This window comes from Schistocerca piceifrons, chromosome 7, assembly GCF_021461385.2.
Source record: "Schistocerca piceifrons isolate TAMUIC-IGC-003096 chromosome 7, iqSchPice1.1, whole genome shotgun sequence".
Lineage (NCBI taxonomy): Eukaryota > Metazoa > Arthropoda > Insecta > Orthoptera > Acrididae > Schistocerca > Schistocerca piceifrons.
In genome coordinates this window covers 579,924,785-579,946,654 of record NC_060144.1, presented here as the reverse complement: position 1 = coordinate 579,946,654, position 21,870 = coordinate 579,924,785, and the positions used below count along the sequence as shown (strand labels likewise).

The 21,870-nt window shown below is 46.2% G+C and overlaps 1 protein-coding gene across 1 annotated transcript in view; it reads left to right on the top strand.

Moving 5' to 3' along the window:
• The window catches only part of LOC124709093, a 213,592-nt gene that overhangs the window by 173,284 nt on the left and 18,438 nt on the right, over positions 1–21,870 (top strand). Inside the window, exons 12-13 of the mRNA XM_047240741.1 lie at positions 12,806–13,027; positions 21,249–21,512. Of these exons, the coding sequence (XP_047096697.1) occupies positions 12,806–13,027; positions 21,249–21,512 (486 nt within the window). The remainder of the gene's footprint in view (positions 1–12,805; positions 13,028–21,248; positions 21,513–21,870) is intronic.

The following is a 21,870-nucleotide window of genomic DNA, read 5'->3' as shown; positions in this document are numbered from 1 at the left end:
TACTCAGACATTTTACGAATCACACTGTAATCACTCCTGGGAAGAGTGCTCGTATTAGCCAGAGATTGTGGACATAAATCGGCCATGAGGACAATCTGTGCTGTATCCGATTAAATTTCGTAAGCCTTCTCTGTGTCGCAATAGATATTTTTTCGCTACATGTTGACCGAACAGTGGAAAAGGCTGAGAAGAACAGATATCTCCCCGTTGGTGCAGAAGTTCACGCCCTACCGCCGAAGTCCACAATACCAGGCAATGACGAGTGTAAATGATTCTTGCAACGTGCCCTTAAGCAGAATAAAACCTGATATGGAGAATACTTTCGGGGGAGGGGGGCAGAGCTTGAAAGGTGACCTTTATAGTCTCCTATCTTTCATATATTCTGTTTATGAGTAGCTTACCCTGCCGTAATATGACACATTGATTGGCTTCTGATCGTTCGCGTTTGCGTCGGCATCGCGACTATGTCTCCGTGATGTCTTCGAGCAGTGTCTGGCAAGGGCGTTGTTGCTGTGCAAGTTCTTCCGGTTTGGGAGGAAAACAGGACGTTCTGCTTGAGTCTATTCCGTTTGGGCTCCTCTTATCGAAGATGTGTTTTGGAGGTGTGTGATGTAGCGTACTGATTGCGTTAACATATACTTACACAGGGAAGCATACGTGTCAGCAGCAATGGGCTTATACCGACAAAGAGATTATAACAAGCCTACGCCTCTCTATGTGCCTGTTGTGCAGTACAAGGTAACGTACTTCTTTACTGTGTGACCTGCCGACCTATATTGACTTGCCGTAGGGTATAGCGTGACTAATCACTCCGGATCGCCCGCTTCCACTTACACACTCACCACCTGTGTCGTTTCTTACACCTCTCACTTAGCACTGACTACGGAAATATGCGGCTTATGAGGAGCTGCTTCGTCATTCTGCACCATTCCTTTTAATTCCCTACACACAGTCACAGCGCTAGCTACACTGCAGGTAGCACAGTGGAACTCACGAGGGATTCCTTCCGCAGGTTTCATGTGACTTTTTTACGAACACCTTCCGCAATCAGAACGAGATTTTCACTCTACAGCGGATTGTGCGCTGATATGAAACTTCCTGGCAGATTAAAACTGTGTGCCTTACCGACGCTCGAATTCGGGATCCGAGTTCGAATCTCGGTCCGGTACACAGTTTCAGCCTCTGTCATGTTCTACGGTCCCTGTCGGTCAGTAATTGCGGCCTGCCTCCCTTTGGCTTGGTTCTGGTTGTTTCCCCACGTTATCACTTTACAATCACTTCAACAGCAGTCAAAGTCGATTTGCGCAGCTTAAAGTGTTTGAAATGCCCCAAATGAGTTTGTGACTGTGATGAGGTCCTACTACGTGACAAGTCCCTGAGCTGCCCTGACCGGCCCATTCTGCAGTAACCGCTTCTCAACTGACAAAACAATACTCTCCTCCTTTTATACTCCTCTGATGACATCTAGTGGTCAATTCCGCATTACGTAAGGGTGTGGAAATAGTTTCAATTATATACTGTAGTTATACTAGGTCCTGCCAGAGGTCAGCCGAATGCAAAACCCTCCTACTTCTGTCTGCTTACAAGGGAACTGTAAGAATATACATTACAGGACATTAAATTCGCTACACCAAGAAGAAATGCAGATGATAAACGGGTATTCATTGCACAAATATATTATACTAGAACTAACATGTGATTACATTTCCACCCAATTTGGGTGAATACATCCTGAGAAATCAGTACCCAGAAAAACCACCTCTGGCCGTAATAACGGCCTTGATATGCCTGGGCATTGAGTCAAACAGATCTTGGATGCCGTGTACAGGTACAGCTGCCAATGCAGCTTCAACACGATACCACAGTTCATCAAGAGTAGTGACTGGCGTATTGTGACGAGCTAGTTGCTCGGCCAGACGTTTTCAATTGGTGAGAGCTCCGAAGAATGTGCTGGCCAGGGCAGCAGTCGAACATTTTCTGTGTCCAGAAAGGCCCTTACAGGACCTGCAACATGCGGTCGTGCATTATCCTACTGAAATGTAGGGTTTCGTAGGGATCGAATGACGGCTAGAGCCACGGGTCGTAACACATCTGAAATGTAACGTCCACTGTTCAAAGTGCCGTCAATGCGAACAAAAGGTGACCGTGACGAGTAACCAATGGCACCCCATTCCACCACGCCGAGTGATACGCCAGTATGGCGGTGACGAATACAGGCTTCCAATGTGTGTTCACGGCGGTATCGCCAAACACGGATGCGACCATCATGATCCTGTAAACAGAACCTGGATTCATACGAAAAAAATGACATTTTGCCATTCGTGCACCCACGTTCGTCGTTGAGTACACCATCGCAGGCGCTCCTGCCTGTGATGCAGCGTCAAGGGTAACCGCAGTCATGGTCTCCAAAGTGATAGTCCGTGTTGCTGCAAACGTCGTCGAACTGTTCATGCAGATGGTTGTTGTCTTGCAAACGTTCCCATCTGTTAACTCAGGGATCGAGACGTGGCTGCACGATCCGTTACAGCCATGCGGATATGATGCCTGTCATCTCGACTGCTAGTGATACGAGGCCACTGGGTTCCAGCACGGCGTTCCGTATTACCCTCCTGAACCCACCGATTACATATTCTGCTAACAGTCATTGGATCTCGACGAACGCGAGTACTAATGTCGCGATACGATAAACCGCAATCGCGATAGACTACAATCCGACCTTTATCAAAGTCGGAAACGTGATGGTACGCATTTCTCCTCCTTGCACGAGGCATTACAATAACGTTCCACCAGGCAACGCCGGTCAACTGCTGTTTGTGTATGAGAAAGCGGTTGGAAACTTTCCTCGTGTCAGCACGTTGTAGGTGTCACCACCGGCGCCAACCTTCCACGAATGCTCTGAAAAGCTAACCATTTGCATATCACAGCATCTTCTTCCTGTCGGTTAAATTTCGAGTCTGTAGCACCTCATCTTCGTGGTGTAGCAATTTTAATGGCCAGTAGTGTATGAAAGCTTTTTTAAGAGGCATTATAATTTTCAGCTAAATCTTCGACGCGCAAATTTTTTGTTTTGTCTCCAATGGGACACTGTGCAATCATCAAGAATTTTCGGCCCCACGTTCATTCACACTTTTCGTAACATTTTGGGATGAAGAATAAATCTCTATAAATTTTGACACGTTTTTTGTATATCCCTTACCACCACCACCATCGTAATCATCATCATCGCCATCATAATCTTGATCAAGTTCCAGCTCCGGTGAGTTTCGAACATAAGCCTCCCCTTCTAGTCCTATTTTCCCACCATCTTTCTGTGCTCAGTCTGGTCCAGTCCTCGCCTCTTTTTTTATTACACTCCCCGGAACTTTTCCATCATCTATTTCCTTGTCTCCCTCTTGATCTTCGCATTTCATATATCTTCTTGCCCACAACTTCTTAGCCTTGCGTCGAATCTGCTCTCCAAGGCTTGCTCTTACACCATTTCCCCTACCCTCTCAGTCCTCGTTCTCCCTCTCCTTGTTACTCCTAAGCTACACTACTGACAATTAAAATTACTACACCACGAGGATGACCAAGAAGATGCTGTGATACACAAATGATTAGCCTTTCAGGGCATTCACACAAGGTCGGCGCCGGTGGGGACACCTACAACGTGCTGACAGGGGAGGAAAGTTTCCAACCGATTTCTCATACACAAACAGCAGTTGACCTGCGTTGCCAGGTGAAACGTCGTTATGATGCCTCGTCTAAGGAGGAGAAATGCGTACCATCACGTTTCTGACTTTGAGAAAAGACGGATGGTAGTCTATCACGATTGCAGTTTATCGTGTCGCGACATTGCTGCTCGCGTTGGTCGAGATCCAAACACTGTTAGCAGAATATGTAATCGGTAGGTTCAGGAGGGTAATACGGAACGCCATGCTGGATCCCAACGGCCTCGTATCACTATCAGTCCGGATCACAGGCATCTTATCCGCATGGCTGTAAAGGATCGTGCAGCCACGTCTCGATCCCTGAGTCAACAGATGGGGACGTTTGCAAGACAACAAGTAACTGCACGAACAGTTCGAAGACGTTTGCAGCAACATGGACTATCAGCACGGAGACCATGGCTGCGGTTATCCTTGACGCTGCATCACAGACAGGAACGCCTGAGATGGTGTACTCGACGATGAACGTCATTTTTTCGTATGAATGTAGGTTCTGTTTACAGCATCATGATGGTCGCATCCGTGTTTGGAGACATCGCGGTGAACCCACTTTGGAAGCGTGTATTCGTCATCGCCATACTGGCGTATCACCCGGCTCGATGGTACGGGGTGCCATTGGTTACACTTCTAAGTGATTTTTTGTTCGCATTGAAGGCACTTTGAACAGTGGACGTTACATTTCAGATGTGTTAAGACCTGTGGCTCTAGCTTTTATTCGATCCCTGCGAAAACCTACGTTTCAGCAGGATAATGCACGACCGCATGTTGCAGGTCCTGTATCACTGCTGCCCTGGCCAGCACATTCGCCAGATCTCTCAGCATTTGAAAACGTCTGGTCAATGGTGGCCGAGCATCTGGCTCGTCACAAACGCCAGTCACCACTCTTGATGAACTGTAGTATCGTGTTGAAGCTGCATGAGCAGCTGTACCTGTACACGTCGTCCAAGCTCTGTTTGACTCAATGCCCAGGCGTATCAAGGCCGTTATTATTTTCAGAGGTGGTTGTTCTAGGTACTGATTTCTCAGGATCTAAGCACTCAAATTGCGTGAAAATGTAATCACATGTCAGTTCTAGTATAATATATTTGTCCAATGAATACTCGTTTTTCATCTGCATTTCTTCTTGGCGTCGCAAATTTAATGGCCGGTAGTGTACATTGCCCGCAAGTGCCGCGAAGATGATAAAGAAGAAATTAGTGATTGGTTGGTTGTTTGGTGAAGGAGACCAGACAGCGTGGTCATCGGTCTCATCGAATTAGGGAAGGATGGAGAAGGAATTCGGCCGTGCCCTTTCAGAGGAACCATCCCGGCATTTGCCTGGAGTGATTTAGGGAAATCACGGAAAACCTAAATCAGGATGGCCGGACGCGGGATTGAACCGTCGTCCTCCTGAATGCGAGTCCAGTGTCTAATTAGTGCTCATAGGGATGAGTATTGATAGCCGTTTTTGGTTTGTCCTATTTGCGAGTGGAACAGGAAAAGAAATTACTAGTAATGGTACAGGGTACATTTCGCCAACCACCGTACGGTGGGCAGCGGATTATCTATCTACACTGGTGTCTAAGACTGAAGTAACAGACCGGAATTTGGCAAGGTTGTGTCTATTTTAGCCACAATACAGTACAATCTGGTGATAGTAAAGTAGAAACTACACTCCTGGAAATGGAAAAAAGAACACATTGACACCGGTGTGTCAGATCCACCATACTTGCTCCGGACACTGCGAGAGGGCTGTATAAGCAATGATCACACGCACGGCACAGCGGACACACCAGGAACCGCGGTGTTGGCCGTCGAATGGCGCTAGCTGCGCAGCATTTGTGCACCGCCGCCGTCAGTGTCAGCCAGTTTGCCGTGGCATACGGAGCTGCATCGCAGTCTTTAACACTGGTACCATGCCGCGACAGCGTGGACGTGAACCGTATGTGCAGTTGACGGACTTTGAGCGAGGGCGTGTAGTGGGCATGCGGGAGGCCGGGTGGACGTACCGCCGAATTGCTCAACACGTGGGGCGTGAGGTCTCCACAGTACATCGATGTTGTCGCCAGTGGTCGGCGGAAGGTGCACGTGCCCGTCGACCTGGGACCGGACCGCAGCGACGCACGGATGCACGCCAAGACCGTAGGATCCTACGCAGTGCCGTAGGGGACCGCACCGCCACTTTCCAGCAAATTAGGGACACTGTTGCTCCTGGGGTATCGGCGAGGACCATTCGCAACCGTCTCCATGAAGCTGGGCTACGGTCCCGCACACCGTTAGGCCGTCTTCCGCTCACGCCCCAACATCGTGCAGCCCGCCTCCAGTGGTGTCGCGACAGGCGTGAATGGAGGGACGAATGGAGACGTGTCGTCTTCAGCGATGAGAGTCGCTTCTGCCTTGGTGCCAATGATGGTCGTATGCGTGTTTGGCGTCGTGCAGGTGAGCGCCACAATCAGGACTGCATACGACCGAGGCACACAGGGCCAACACCCGGCATCATGGTGTGGGGAGCGATCTCCTACACTGGCCGTACACCACTGGTGATCGTCGAGGGGACACTGAATAGTGCACGGTACATCCAAACCGTCATCGAACCCATCGTTCTACCATTCCTAGACCGGCAAGGGAACTTGCTGTTCCAACAGGACAATGCACGTCCGCATGTACCCCGTGCCACCCAACGTGCTCTAGAAGGTGTAAGTCAACTACCCTGGCCAGCAAGATCTGCGGATCTGTCCCCCATTGAGCATGTTTGGGACTGGATGAAGAGTCGTCTCACGCGGTCTGCACGTCCAGCACGAACGCTGGTCCAACTGAGGCGCCAGGTGGAAATGGCATGGCAAGCCGTTCCACAGGACTACATCCAGCATCTCTACGATCGTCTCCATGGGAGAATAGCAGCCTGCATTGCTGCGAAAGGTGGATATACACTGTACTAGTGCCGACATTGTGCATGCTCTGTTGCCTGTGTCTATGTGCCTGTGGTTCTGTCAGTGTGATCATGTGATGTATCTGACCCCAGGAATGTGTCAATAAAGTTTCCCCTTCCTGGGACAATGAATTCACGGTGTTCTTATTTCAATTTCCAGGAGTGTATATAATGAACACAGAACGTAACAAATGGAACATGCATAACGGTAGACAAAAGTGTTATTAAAATGCTTTTTTATTCCAGTCTCTGATCACAAATTAATTCTTTAGACGATTACCGATTTCAGTCTGTAATGACCATCTTCAGATCGTTTTTACACCATGTCCTAAAGTGATACGGCCATAATGGCATCGTCAAAACATATAAATATAATCAGCATAGCGTCGTCATACAGATTTAAAATATAGTGTAGATTATGTCGCAGTTGGTGAAATGTGTTCTTCGTTCTTCCGAATTTAACGGATTCACACACACATTCCGTCGACTGGCTAATGCGCTCGGTATGGGGCGTGACCGCCTCTGGCAGCAATACAGGCCTGACAAACGATGGGCCATGCTGTCAGTGATGCCATCTGTCTCATTGTTGATGCAATGCCGCCGGTTCTTCCTGCAGCGCTGCTCTTGAGTCTTGGAGAATGGTTGGTGAATGCTGACGTGATGCAGCCCATGTTCCTAGCACATACCAGACGTGCTCTGTGGGATTCAAATCGAAAGAGCGAGCAGGCCATGCCATGTGTGCAGTATCTTCCGTTTTCAGGAAAACATCAACCGCCCGTGATCTATGAGGCCGAAAATAATCGTCCAGCAGTACGAAGTCTGGGCCCGCAGCACCTCGCAACAACCGCACAATAGGTCCCGACATACCGTCACTAAACCTGACGGCAGTTAAACCTCGCCTGTTTACCTGTACAATTTCATTAACAGGTGTTCCAATGGTCAACATAATCCCTGCCCACTCCATTAGGGATCCTCCTCCATGTCAGTCTCTTTCCACAATGGTTGCGCCCCGAAGCCGTGCTCCACACTACCTCCACATGCGAATTCGTCGAGAATGACCGTCGAGACCAAATCAGGACTCATCTGTGAAAAGAGCATTGGCCCACTGTGCAAGTGGCGTGTTGACGGTTCCACTCTAGTAGACATTCCCTTCTGTGAAGACGCGTCAGAGGCAGACATACAACAGGTCTCCGACGATAAAGGCCACTCTGCCGCAGCCTTCTGTATACCGTTTGCCTCGCTACAGCACGGCAATTGGATGCTGCGATGTCAGATGCCAGTTGCCGTGCGGTACTAAGGCGGTACCATCGTCCCCTTACAGCCTAATAACGGTCCTCTCTTTGTAATGTCACACATGGTCGGTCCTGTCCAGGTCTCCGGAATACGGTTTCGATCTCTATAAACTGTAGCCACATCCGAAAAAGAACGATTCACGTTAAGGGGGGTAGGACGTGAAAGGGGCTGACTTCGAGCAGGAGAGGCAGCACAGGACATTTTAATTTGCACTGTCTATACTTTTACAAATAAATTCATAAAACTTTGACAGTATGACCAGGAAGGGTTCAGGATCCATACTCATAGCAGAGGAAGTTCAAAAAGGTAACAAAACAAATGTTTTTACATGTGAAATTTCATCATTTTTTCACTTGCTATTGGCTGCATTTGTTGCTGTAGGTACACTTATCTTCATAAGAAAGAGAGATTCTGTTGTGTTGGCAGAAGAGCCAACACCGTGTTACTAATGGAGGCCGAAATGCACGCGTTTTAGCTCACGCAGGCTGGCGTGAGGAGGGAAGAACTATACTGACGTGAGGTCTGGAACATGACAAGGAATTAGAATTCAGAAAGCGGACGTAATTACTTTGATAACTTTAATCCATTAATGATGAACGTCGCTCTTGACGGTGCATGATTCACAATATTATCTGTTCAGAATACATTCATAGTAACTGAATATGGCGCCTTGCTAGGTCGTAGCAAGCGACGTAGCTGAAGGCTATGCTAAACTGTCGTCTCTGCAAATGAGAGCGTATGTAGACAGTGAACCATCGCTAGCAAAGTCGGTTGTTCAACTGGGGCGAGTGCTAGGGAGTCTCTCTAGATTAGACCTGCCGTGTGGCGGCGCTCGGTCTGCAATCACTGATAGTGACGACACGCGGCTCCGACGCATACTAACGGACCGCGGGCGATTTAAAGGCTACCACCTAGCAAGTGTGGTTTCTGGCGGTGACACCACAGATTCTTCGGTGAATTTTGCACAGCATACGAACCATACTTACAGGTGTGTGCAACACTAGAATTGCCAAATCTGTTGAAAACTGTGGTGAAAATTGAGATAATTAACTGTAAAATTCGAGTTTTCTCGAAACACGAAGTTTAAAACGTAACAGCCCATTCATTTATCCATATATTAAATAAATTCTTGAGTTTCATACACCTGTAAGTATGGTTTGTAAGCTGTGCAAAATTCATCGAAGAATCTCTTTTACTTATGGAGAAACGTGTACCTATAGCAACAAATGCGACCAACAGAAAGTGAAAAAAATCATGAAATTTCACATTTAAAAAATATTATTTTTTCGTGTTTTTGAACTTACACTGCTATGAGTGTGAATCCTGAATCCTTCCTGATCATGCTGACAAAGTTTTATGAATTTATTTGTAAAAGTATAGACAGTGCAAATTAAAATGTCCTGTGGTGCCTGTCCTTCTCGAAGTCGGCCCGTTTGAAGTCCTACCCCCCTTAAGCCACCGCGACACATCAGTTTTCGACTATCCTGCTTCTATTCCCCCCATGGCCTTACACCGCTGAGAGCCTGGTAGGCGTCTTCTCTCTGCCATGATGCCCCGTCTGTGTACACAGTGATTCTGGTTGTGGGACTACCCAGCAAACACTATCCCATTGGATAGGTGCCCTGACGTCATTGGGGTGATTATGCGTTGGACCCAATGCCTTCATTCGTGCATGACACGATCGTAACGACGTCTGTTGACAGTTAACATGATTATATCGTGAATTAGACAGAAGACTGTGGAAATAGTGGTTTGTTGCTTTAATTTTCGACACGAGAGTAGATGTAGATGTACGACGTGCTACAATAAAGAAATGCGACTGTTTTTTTTTTTTTTTTTTTTTTTTTTTTTTTTTTTTTTTTTTTTTTTTTTTTTTTTTTTTGCAAGTTGTGTCAACCCAGCAGGATTGCGTAGGCACAATATATTTGACCTTGGTCTATAAGCTGCTTCTAATCCAAGCGGCACATGGATGCATTCGTGAGTTGTGCTGTAATAAGTTAACACGTGTTTGTGTCTCTTTTTACGGAAATGGAACCGCATAATATTGCGCAACGGTATTCCATTTCTTTTTGCGTTAAATTGGGAGAAAACGTGACGACAACTTACGGTAAGCTTCAGAAGGCTTTTGGAGAGGAGGTTATGTCAAGAGCTCAAGTTTTTCGTTGGCATAAAACGTTTAGTGAAGGCAGAACGAATGTTGAAGACCGCAGTGGACGACCATCAACCTCACGGACGGATGTCAACTTGGCCAGTGTGCGTGAACTTGTACGATCTGATCGAAGATTATCCGTGAAAATAACAAAAGAACTGAACATCAATCGAGAAATAGTTCGTTAAGTAATAACTGAAGATCTTGGTATGAGGAAGATCTGTGCAAAAATGGTCGCCAAAATCTCACACCACAACAGCGAGAAACGCGGAAAAATGTGGCAGCCGATCTGTTAGAACAAACGGAAATCAGCCCAGAATTGTTGACCCGTATTATCACTGGTGATGAAAGTTGGGTTTTTCAGTACGATCCAGAGACAAAACGGCAAAGTTCGCAATGGTGCTCAAAGGGATCACCCAGACCAAGAAAAAGCTCGCATGTCAAAGTCAAAAGTGAAATGCATGCTTCTGTGCTTCTTTGATTCCAAGGGAATTGTCCATAAAGAGTGGGTGCCTCCTGGACAAACAATAAACCAATATTACTACAAAGAAATTTTAGAAAGACTTCGTAAAACGGTTCTTCGTGTCCGTGCCAGCATTGCTGATAATTGGATTCTGCATCACGATAATGCGCCATCCCATACTGCTCTGTCAATACAGTAATTTTTAACCTCAAAGCAAATTTCAGTACTACCACAGCCACCTCATTCACCAGATATCGCTCCGAGCTACTTTTCTCTATTTCCAAGAGTCAAAACGGCGGTCAAGGGACACCATTTTCAAACAACAGAAGATATCCAAAAGCTGTGTCGAAGGTCTTGGAGGATATTACAGAAGATGAGTTCCATAAATGTTACCATCAATGGCAGAAGCGCTGGAAAAAGTGTGTGCAATCAGAAGGGAACTACTTTGAAGGAGACAACACTAAACTTTACTAAAACGGTACGCAACATTTTTTTTCACATCAGTCTCATTACTTTATTGTCGCACCTCGTAGGTCAGTGACACAAATCAGTCGCAACAGTCAGGTAGCTGTCAACGGTTAAGGCAGTGAAGATTTTCGGAAACTCAGATATGACACTGCCGGAAGTTAGGGACAAATTTATACAGTGTGTTACAAAAAGGTACGGCCAAACTTTCAGGAAACATTCCTCACACACAAAGAAAGAAAATATGTTATGTTGACATGTGTTCGGAAACGCTTACTTTCCATGTTACAGCTCATTTTATTACTTCTATTCAAGTCACATTAATCATGGAATGGAAACACACAGCAACAGAACGTACCAGCGTGACTTCAAACACTTTGTTACAGGAAATGTTCAAAATGTCCTCCGTTAGCGAGGATACATGCATCCACCCTCCGTCGCATGGAATCCCTGATGCGCTGATGCAGCCCTGGAGAATGGCCTATTGTATCACAGCCGTCCACAATACGAGCACGAAGAGTCTCTACATTTGGTACCGGGGTTGCGTAGACAAGAGCTTTCAAATGCCCCCATAAATGAATGTCAAGAGGGTTGAGGTCAGGAGAGCGTGGAAGTCACGGAATTGGTCCGCCTCTACCAATCCATCGGTCAACGAATCTGTCGTTGAGAAGCGTACGAACACTTCGACTTAAATGTGCAGGAGCTCCATCGCGCATGAACTACATGTTGTGTCGTACTTGTAAAGGCACATGTTCTAGCAGCACAGGTAGAGTATCGCGTATGAAATCATGATAACGTGCTCCACTGAGCGTAGGTGGAAGAACATGGGACCCAATCGAGACATCACCAACAATGCCTGCCCAAACGTTCACAGAAAATCTGTGTTGATGACGTGATTGCACAATTGCGTGCGGATTCTCGTCAGCCCACACATCTTGATTGTGAAAATTTACAATTTGGTCACGTTGGAATGAAGCCTCATCCGTAAAGAGAACAATTGCACTGAAATGAGGATTGTCACATTGTTGGATGAACCATTCGCAGAAGTGTACCCGTGGAGGCCAATCAGCTGCTGATAGTGCCTGCACACGCTGTACATAGTACGGAAACAACTGGTTCTCCCGTAGCATTCTCCATACAGTGACGTGGTCAACGTTACCTTGTACAGCAGCAACTTCTCTGACGCTGACATTACGGTTATCGTCCACACGAAGAATTGCCTCGTCCGTTGCAGGTGTCCTCGTCGTTCTAGGTCTTCCCCAGTCGCGAGCCATAGGCTGGAATGTTCCGTGCTCCCTAAGACGCCGATCAATTGCTTCGAACGTCTTCCTGTCGGGACACCTTCGTTCTGGAAATCTGTCTCGATACAAACGTACCGCACCAGGGCTATTGCCCCGTGCTAATCCATACATCAAATGGGCATCTGCCAACTGCACATTTGTAAACATTGCACTGACTGAAAAACCACGTTCGTGATGAACACTAACCCGTTGATGGTACGTACTGATGTGGTTGATGCTAGTACTGTAGAGCAATGAGTCACATGTCAACACAAGCACCGAAGTCAACATTACCTTCCTTCAATTGGGCCAACTGGCGGTGAATCGAGGAAGTAGAGTACATACTGACGAAACTAAAATGAGCTCTAACGTGGAAATTAAGCGTTTGCGGAAGCATGTCCACAGAACATCTTTTCTTTATTTGTGTGTGAGGAATGTTTCCTGAGAGTTTTGCCGTACCTTTTTGTAACACCCTGTATACAGCCTAAAGTGTTAATGTCCAGTAGTGACTACCTTTGTTATCGCGGTGACGTGTTTCAGAGTTCTCGGACGACTCCCTGGTGGCGTACGTGTTCGCCACGTTCGGCTTCTCACTGGAGATGCTGGCCAGCACGCTGAGCTTCTGCCTGTACGAGCTGTCGCTGGACACCGAGGTGCAGACGCGGGCCCGCCAGCAGGTGGACGCGGCGCTGAGAGCACGCGGCGGCAGGCTCAGCTACGAGGCCGTCCAGGAGATGACCTACCTCGACATGGTGCTCAGCGGTAAGGCCACTGATCTCCGTCTGACAGTAAAGCAGTTGGACCAGACCACGCATTCCCCGTTCCGCAACCACTAATGACGGTGAGACGACTGGTACGAGTACTGTATTTTGAATCCTCAGAACTAGATTTAAAAAAAAGCTACTGAACCGTGATTTATATCCCAAGAATATACTTAAGAATTTATTTTATTTACTAGCGATTCATGAAGAACATTAACACATTTAATCACACTGTCTAAGCATTGAAGTAGTTGCCAGGGAGTAACTGATGAAATCATAACCAAATTCCTTTTAACAAATGGAAATTTTATTCACTGTAATAAAGCCTAAAAACATTTTTTAAAAGAAACAGATTTAAAAATTATAATCAGAAAGCATCCTCTAAATATCAAAGTTACAATTTATTCAGATGCAGAAAGAAACAAGTTTTGACTGTATGAGCTTTCGGGCTGAGAACCTTGCCGCTCCCTTTGGACACGGCCGTAGTTACGACCGCTCACAACAGCCTCTGAAAGACTACACTGGTGCAGTTCTGCAGCACACCAGATAACCTTAAACTAAGAGTTTTAACAATTTACACAAGCACACAAACTATGCACCCCCCCTCCCCCCCCCCCTCGTAGGAGGGATGGAAATGGTACAAAACACTAACAATTAAAATATCAACCTTGCCACCGAAGGTGCAACTTGATTTTAACTTCTAAGTAAAGTCTTACGGTGAAAGGGTGGCAACTTTATATACTAAAATGATCATTTAAATAACAGCCCATGAAATGCAATCTTATATAAAATTCTTCAAGGTTGGCCAAACAATAGTTAAGATGCTCTACAGTACACAGATACCGCCACTCAAGATCAAAGGCAATAACATAAATGTTTCCAAAGATCAAAACATATTTCAGGTATTAGGCCGTTACACTCCAAGCAATAAAATCGTTAACACACCAAATCAAACATGACAGAGGCAGCTACGGTACATTGATAGGGAGATTACCGAACAACCCAAAACGAAGGTCGCTCTAACCCGCCCCTACTCCAGAAGGCAAAAACGGACCACCCAATTTATAAACAACCACCTTCCCGCGGGTGGGCAAACGGAGAAGAGTGGTGGGACGACCTCAAAAGCAAAACGGCTGATGACCTCACCAAGAAAACAAGTAGAATTTAACAAGAGTAAATTAAACAACATATCACCAATCACTTAACTTCTAATAAACTGCGATTTCTCGAGAAGACCTGGCGCAGTACCTCCAAATCGCTCTCCCGAACCGTCCGCTGCCAGCCGCTTCAACGGACGCAGGAAGGCGCGCCGATCTCCCGTCTCACGGCGTCGCAGCTCGCACCGGCCAGACTGATGTCGTGGGTTGACTCCTGTTGCTCTCGTTTCGACCGCGAAGTCACTACCCCTCGCTATACGCCGCGGCCCACTGGTCTCACGTGGCGACCTCACATGCGCCGACGCTCAAGACGGGCAAGTCATCTTGTGTCTCAGTGCGCGACCGACCAACCAATCGATCCAATCGCCAATGACCATTGCCTGAGCAAACTGGAGCAGACTGGCGGCCTAACGCGCAGACTCAGATGCAGGAACTAAGCCCCGACCGGGCGACCACTCGCTGAGTTCTCTTACTGGCGGAGTGGAAAGACTCTCATTTTTCCGGCTTTAAAGGTTGATAACGAACGACAGACATACTAGCACTCCGAACGACAGACAGACACTAACTGCCTAACAAATTCTGACGAGAGACAGACTAGCAAGCTGGGGACGATAGACTCACCCAGACTGACCCAGACTCACTGTCGAGCTCATAGCGCCCCTTAAATGCACTTGAACAGGCAACCTTTCCCCTTTCCCACCAGAGGGAGACACCAAAGCTGCGATTACCACAGCGGCGCCACCGCCAGAAACGGAGGGGCGCTGCTGCGGCGCGATCTTCAAAACAGCAATTTTTACCACGGCTCAGCTACTTCGTTCCTTTAGAATCGTTTCTTTACGTAATACGGGGTGACCCGAAGTCTGCTAACGTTTGAAACTGCGCTACTTCACGGAATAATGTAGGTAGAGAGGCACAGCCGGCCGGTGTGGCCCAACAGTTCTAGGCGCTACAGTCTGGAATCGCGCGACCGCTACGGTCGCAGGTTCGAATCCTGCCTCGGGCATGGGTGTGTGTGATGTCCATAGATTAGTTACGTTTAAATAGTTCTAAGTTCTAGAGGACTGATGACCTCAGATGTTAAGTTCCATATACCCAGCGGTCGTGTTCAGTTCATAAACACAGAACATGACTAAACGAGGAAAGGAAAAACTAATAATATTTTAAAGAAGAGGAACGAGGAAAGTATTCCTAAGTATTTCCTTTAGGTGTGGTCGGTTTCCTGACCGATTAAAGTACTTGGTAGCGAAGCCACTTTATAAAAAGGGAGACAGGGGTAATGTTGACAATTATAGACCTATTTCTATGCCATCGGTGTTTGCTAAAGTTATCGAGAAGGTTGTATATACAAGGTTACTGGAGCATTTAAATTCACATAATTTGCTGTCAAATGTACAGTTTGGTTTTAGAAATGGTTTAACAACTGAAAACGCTATATTCTCTTATGTCTGTGACATTTTTGACGGATTAAATAAAAGGTTGCGAACGCTAGGTGTTTTCTTTGATTTAACGAAGGCTTTTGACTGTGTTAAAGACAAAATATTGCTGCAGAAGTTGGACCATTATGGAGTAAGGGGAGTAGCTTACAATTGGTCCACCTCTTACTTTAAGAACAGAAAGCAGAGGGTAATTCTCCGCAATATTGAGAGTGGTAGTGAATTTCAGTCCCAATGAGGCACTGTTAAGTGGGGTGTTCCCCAAGGGTCAGTGCTGGGGCCACTGCTGTTTTTTATTTATATAAATGATATGCCTTCTAGTATTACAGGTGATTCAAAAATATTTCCGTTTGCTGATGACACCAGCTTGGTAGTGAAGGATCTTGTGTGTAATATTGAAACATTATCAAATAATGCAGTTCATGAAATAAGTTTGTGGCTTGTGGAAAATAATTTGATGCTAAATCACAGTGAGACTCAGTTTTTACAGTTTCTAACTCACAATTCAACAAGAACAGATATTTTGATCAGGCAGAATGGGCATATTATAAGCGAGACGGAACAGTTCAAGTTCCTAGGCCTTCGGATAAATAGTAAGCTGTAGTGGAAAGCCCATGTTCAGGATCTTGTTCAGAAACTAAATGTTGCTTTTATTTACCATTAGAACAGTTTATGAAATAAGTGACAGTTTAACACGAAAAGTAGTCTACCTCACATATTTTCATACGCTTATGTCATATGGTATTATTTTTTGGGGAAATTCTTCTGATTCAAAAAGGGTGTTTTTGGGTCAAAAACGGGCTGTTCGAGCTATATGTGGTGTAAGTTAGAGAACCTCTAGTCGACCCCTATTCAATAGTCTGGGAATTCTGACATTGCCCTCACAGTATACATTTTCTTTAATGTCGTTTGTTGTTAGCAGTATTAGCTTATTCCCAGGAGTTAGCAGCTATCACTCAGTTAATACTAGGCAGAAATCAAATCTGCATGTGGAATGCACCTCCTTGACTCTTTTGCAGAAAGGAGTGTACTGTTTTGCTGCATCCATTTTCAATAAGCTACCACAAGAACTCAAAAATCTTAGCAGTAGCCCAAACGCTTTTAAGTCTAAACTGAAGAGATTGCTCATGGATCACTCCTTCTATTCTGTAGAGGAGCTCCTGGAAGAGCTGAAAAATTAAGCAAATTCCAGTGTTACATTGTTAATTTTGTTTATTTAAACTTACGAATTGTCGCCTGAATACGTTTGTTGTATTTCATTTTATCTGTTTCTGCTATCGTGTTATAATTTCATGTATTGACTCGTTCCATGACCATGGAGACTTCTCCTTAACTTGGGCCCACGGAACAATAAATAAATAAATATAATCGATCTTAGACAAAGGAGAATGAAGGAGGAGCAACAAAGAGGAATTCACCCTCTTGGTGCAACAACGAATAGTCCTACAGTAGACGAAGAGCATAAGAATCCAGTGGGCAGGACATGTAGACCGTACTCCAGAAGAATGGTGAACAAGGCACTTGAAGGGAACCAGACATCAGGAAGACCAAGACAGCACTATATGGACGACCTGGTGAATTACCTGGCAGATCTGAGGACTGAAGGCAGTTGAAACAGCGTGTAGTCTGCAGAGCCGCAGATCACTGGATATGTATGTATGTGCTTTAGCATTGGTTCACTGCTCCTATGCAGACTATTCCCACACAGAATCTCAGATAATTAGGTGATTTTACGTTTCTTGCGCAGTTTACTACCAGAAGACAACGATAATTATAGGTCCAATAATAATGGAAGGGCAGAATTATTACAAAAATTAATCTTATATTGATCTTGTTGTAATATATTTGTAAAACATGTAAGTGATTTGTCAAAGTGACAATTTTCAGTACTGACTCTCTCCCATATTTGAAATCGCAGATATTCTGCAGAGGTATACAGGTACACAGTATCGAGCATTCGATCTCTAAAAGAATGTCTATGAACACGCTCAGTACACTGCTAGTAGAAAGCTCTTTGAGGTGCCAGTTGAGATGGACCAAAGAGAAACCAATAGATTGTATTGTTATTTGAGGAATGTTCGGCCTGAATAGTCACAAAACGGTCGAGTTTTGGACGCGGACGGCAAAGAGACGCTGATAGTTAGCCATTTGAACCAATTTTAGAGAGGCCAAACTTGACCCGTATGCCAGAAATGAAATGGGGTGTTATATAAACCAGTGCAAAAACCGGCCAGTACACGGAGCTGGATGACACTACGTCAGGGCCGCCGCTTGAGAATCTTGTGTAAAATGGGCTGCAGTGAGAGAGGGTATCGGATGAATCAGCGATAGCGGCATGGTGACTTTATCAGAAGAGGCAGCGTATGCAGTGTGGCACTACGGTAACAATGCGTGTGCTCGGCTTCACACATTAGGAATGACTGGGCCACGGAGGGGGAGCGGGAAATTTGAACATTGTTCATTTAAAACATTTTTAAATTTATTCGGTCACAAATTATTATTATTACTAATGCAAATTGAGGACCAGATAACTATTGAGAACTAGAGTGGCTTTAACAAGGTAATTACTATTCCATTAGAAAGAACATAAAACAGGACCGATAAAACTTGCAAGATGGGTAACAGAATTTGGGTGCTCTTTCAAGGGTCGTTTATGTTTTATCCAAACGTCCTAGAAATCTGGTTACGCAGGATAGAGCGGATCAGGCGGCCATAATCAGTTACTGTCAGTTGCACAAAACACAAAACTTTTATTTTCCTAAGAACCATTTAATTACACATTGCCTTGAAAGGATCAAAATAAAACAATATGGCTGAAGGCCTACTTAAGAAAAATTGAGATGTATCCTGGGCTGAAGGCCCAAAACCACATCAAATACAAGAACGGCTGAAGGACTGAACACAAGTTATAAGAAAATTGCTTCAAAGAATACAAGCAGCTGAAGGCCTTACTTAAAAAATGTTTCACACAACACATTGAACAACTCAGGGCTCAGGGCCTGGATAACAAGAATTTAAAATAGAACAAATTAAAAAAAAAACTTCGTTTTAAACAAATGAATCTTCAAATTTTAATTTCAGACTGTTGAAGGCATTATCTTAAAAATATTTCACGTAAAAGCGCGGCTGAAGGCCACGCACTGGACATTGAACAACTCAGGGCTTAAGGCCTGGATAACAAGAATTTAAGATAGAACAAACTTTCAAAATTTAGTTTTAAACGAATCAATCTTCAAATTTTAATTTAAGTCGGTTGAAGGCCTGTCATTGAGTTTCTTTTGGTGGAAAACCAGGGCATCTCAGATATTCATAGACGCTTGTGGAATGTCTTGGGAGGACCTGGCAGTGAATAAAAGCACAGTGAGTCGTTGGGCGAGGCGTCTGCCATCATCGCAACAAGGTGGCGCAAACCTGCCGCAAACAACAGTGACTCCTGCAGTTCTGGAACGCGCGGACACTCTCATCCGGTGTGACCATAGGATCGCAAATGGACGTCCCTGTTGGTAGTGTCGACAAAGTCGTCTAATAGTTGGGGTAATCGAAGATTTATGCTTTCTGGGTTCCTCGCCGCTTAATAAAAGAAGATAAAGAACAACGGAGGACCATCTGTGGGTAACTGATTGGGCGTTACGAGACTGATGGTTACAATGTTTTGCCTAACAGTGTCACAGACGATGAAACATGCGGTCACCACTTCGCATATTCACGGAGTAGCTCCACATCACCTGTCCTCCGAAGAAAATGTTCAGAGCCGCAGCCTCGGCCGGTAGAGTCATGGCGACGGCCTTGTGAGACTCTGAGGGAGTTATTCTGTTTGATGTCTACCTTCAGGCTGCGGCGGTCAGCTCGGAAGGGTATCGTTCGACCCTTATTAAACTGAAGGAACGACTTCAGCGTGTTTGCGGCCGCAAAAATGCGAACGACTTCTTCATCTCCATAACAAAGCAAGGCCTCACACGAGTCTGTGCGACCGAGACTAGCTCTCAAAACGTCTTTGGACTGTTCTTCCTCATCCACCCTACAGTCCAGAACTCGCACCTTCCGATTTCCATCTATTTGGCCCAATGGAGGGCGCACTCTGAGGAAAGCAGTACGTCGATGATTGGGAGTTTATTGAAGAAGTAACCCGTTGGCTCCGACGTCGACCAGAAAAGTGGTGATTATGTCGTGTGACCAGGGCCCCCCTGTCGGGTAGACTGTTCGCGGGGTGCAAGTATTCCGATTTGAGGCCACTTCGGTGACTTGCGAGTCGATGGGGATTAAATGATGATGACGAGGACAACACAACACCCAGTCCTTGAGAGGAGAACATCTTCGACCCAGCCAGGAATCGAACTCGGGCTCTTAGGATTGACGTTCTGTTGCGCTGGCCACTCAGCTACCGGGGGCAGACAGACAAGTAACACCATGCGTGCATACACACCCTCCCAGTAAGACGACCGTAAGGGCGCCACATTGAACGAAGATTATGTTGAAAAATTGGGTTTTGAAGGTAAAAGACTGGAGAATAATGTGCTGTATTGGAAACCTGCATAAATTGAACCTGCTTTCAGAAAAAAGAAGTGTTGCATTATTTATTGAGCGCCCCTCGCACTTTTGGTGACAGAAGCTTACGTTTTGATGGGGTGACAATTATTGAATTATATGGAAAAACCTAAATTAATTACAAACTACGGCGTGCACGCGGTTTATTCAAAATGTAAACGTCACTGGATTGTGGACGATGTAGCGCAAACGACTAGAGAAATTCTGCATGAGCCGCTCGTGTCGAATGCAACCTGAGTGGCTGTTTTCAGCTCATCAATGGTTTTGAGGTTATTGCTGTACACCTTGTCTTTAATATAGCCCCACAAAATGCAGTCGCATGTGTTCACCTCCGGAGAATATGGTGGCCAATCGAGGCCCATACCACTGGCCTCTAGGTATCCTCCAGAACGCGGTCCTCAAATTGTTCCTCCAGGACATCAGACACTCCCCTCCTTCGATGGGGTCGAGCTCAGTCTTGCATGAACCACATTTTGTTGAAATCAGAGACACTTTGGATAATGAGGATGAAATCATCTTCCAAACCCTTACGTACCGTATAGTAGCCATCGTGCCTTCAAGGAATATTGCAACGATTATTCTATGACTGGACGTTTCACACTATTCAGTCACCCGTTGAGGGTGACGAGACAACTCGATCGTGGAATGCGGATTCTCAGTGCCCAAAATGAGCCAGTTTCGCTGTGGCAAAACATCACTGATGCCGATGACCTCCAGAATGGCTGTTCTGACCAACCTCATCCAAAGCTAAGGCTTCATCGCTAAAAAAAACCACGCATGCGCATACTAATTCTCATCACGCCTCGCCGCCAACCGTCCAGTTTGAACGTCCTCACGCAGACCGTTCAAACATGCCGATTTTTTTTCATGTTGTTCAATAATTGTCAGCCTGTACATGAGTACCAAGACGTTTACTCCCCCTACCACTCACATACTAGCGTAGTCGATACCCTCAGCAAACAGCACTCCAACTGGCTGCCTGTGAGCCGGAAAATAATGTACAGGCGCGCGTTAGCGGTTTAGGTCAGGGAGGCGGGTTCGAGCGCCTATCCTGAGGAGGGGAGCTGACAGCAGGTGTTTCCGGCAGAGACGCTGCGGCTGTACCCGGTGATGGCCGGCGCGTACCTGGAGGAGTGCACGCAGACGCACCGCCTCAGCGGCCCTGGAGGCTCTAGCGTCGTGGTGGAGGCGGGCACCCACGTCGTTGCGCCGCTCTTCTCGCTCCAGAGGGACCCGCGACACTTCCCGGAGCCTCTGCGGTTCATTCCGGAGCGCTGGAGCCCGGAGAACAGCGCAGGGCGACACCCGGGCGTCTACATGCCCTACGGAGCCGGCCAGCGTCGCTGCGTGGGTGAGTCTGGCTGACCGCGCTTCCCACAATAAGGAGGGGCGTGGCGGGCGGTTGGATGATGGAACATGAGTGATATTTAGTGTGTGTGTATGTGTGTGTGTGTGTGTGTGTGTGTGTGACGAAGGAATTCGTGGTGCGTCGCAAGTGCTATCCACAACTCCTTCTCAGATAAGAATGCTAACTATCCACAATGAGAGTAGACAGTTGTTATAAACGTGGTTCCCCGCCATTACTCCTCTCCATTGCGGTACTTGCTTGACCTGCACACTGCAGCGGCATTTAAAGTCAACCAAGTTATAATGTGTACAGTGTACTTGCTGTTTGTAAATCACTTGATTGCTGCACTTTTGAACGGGCA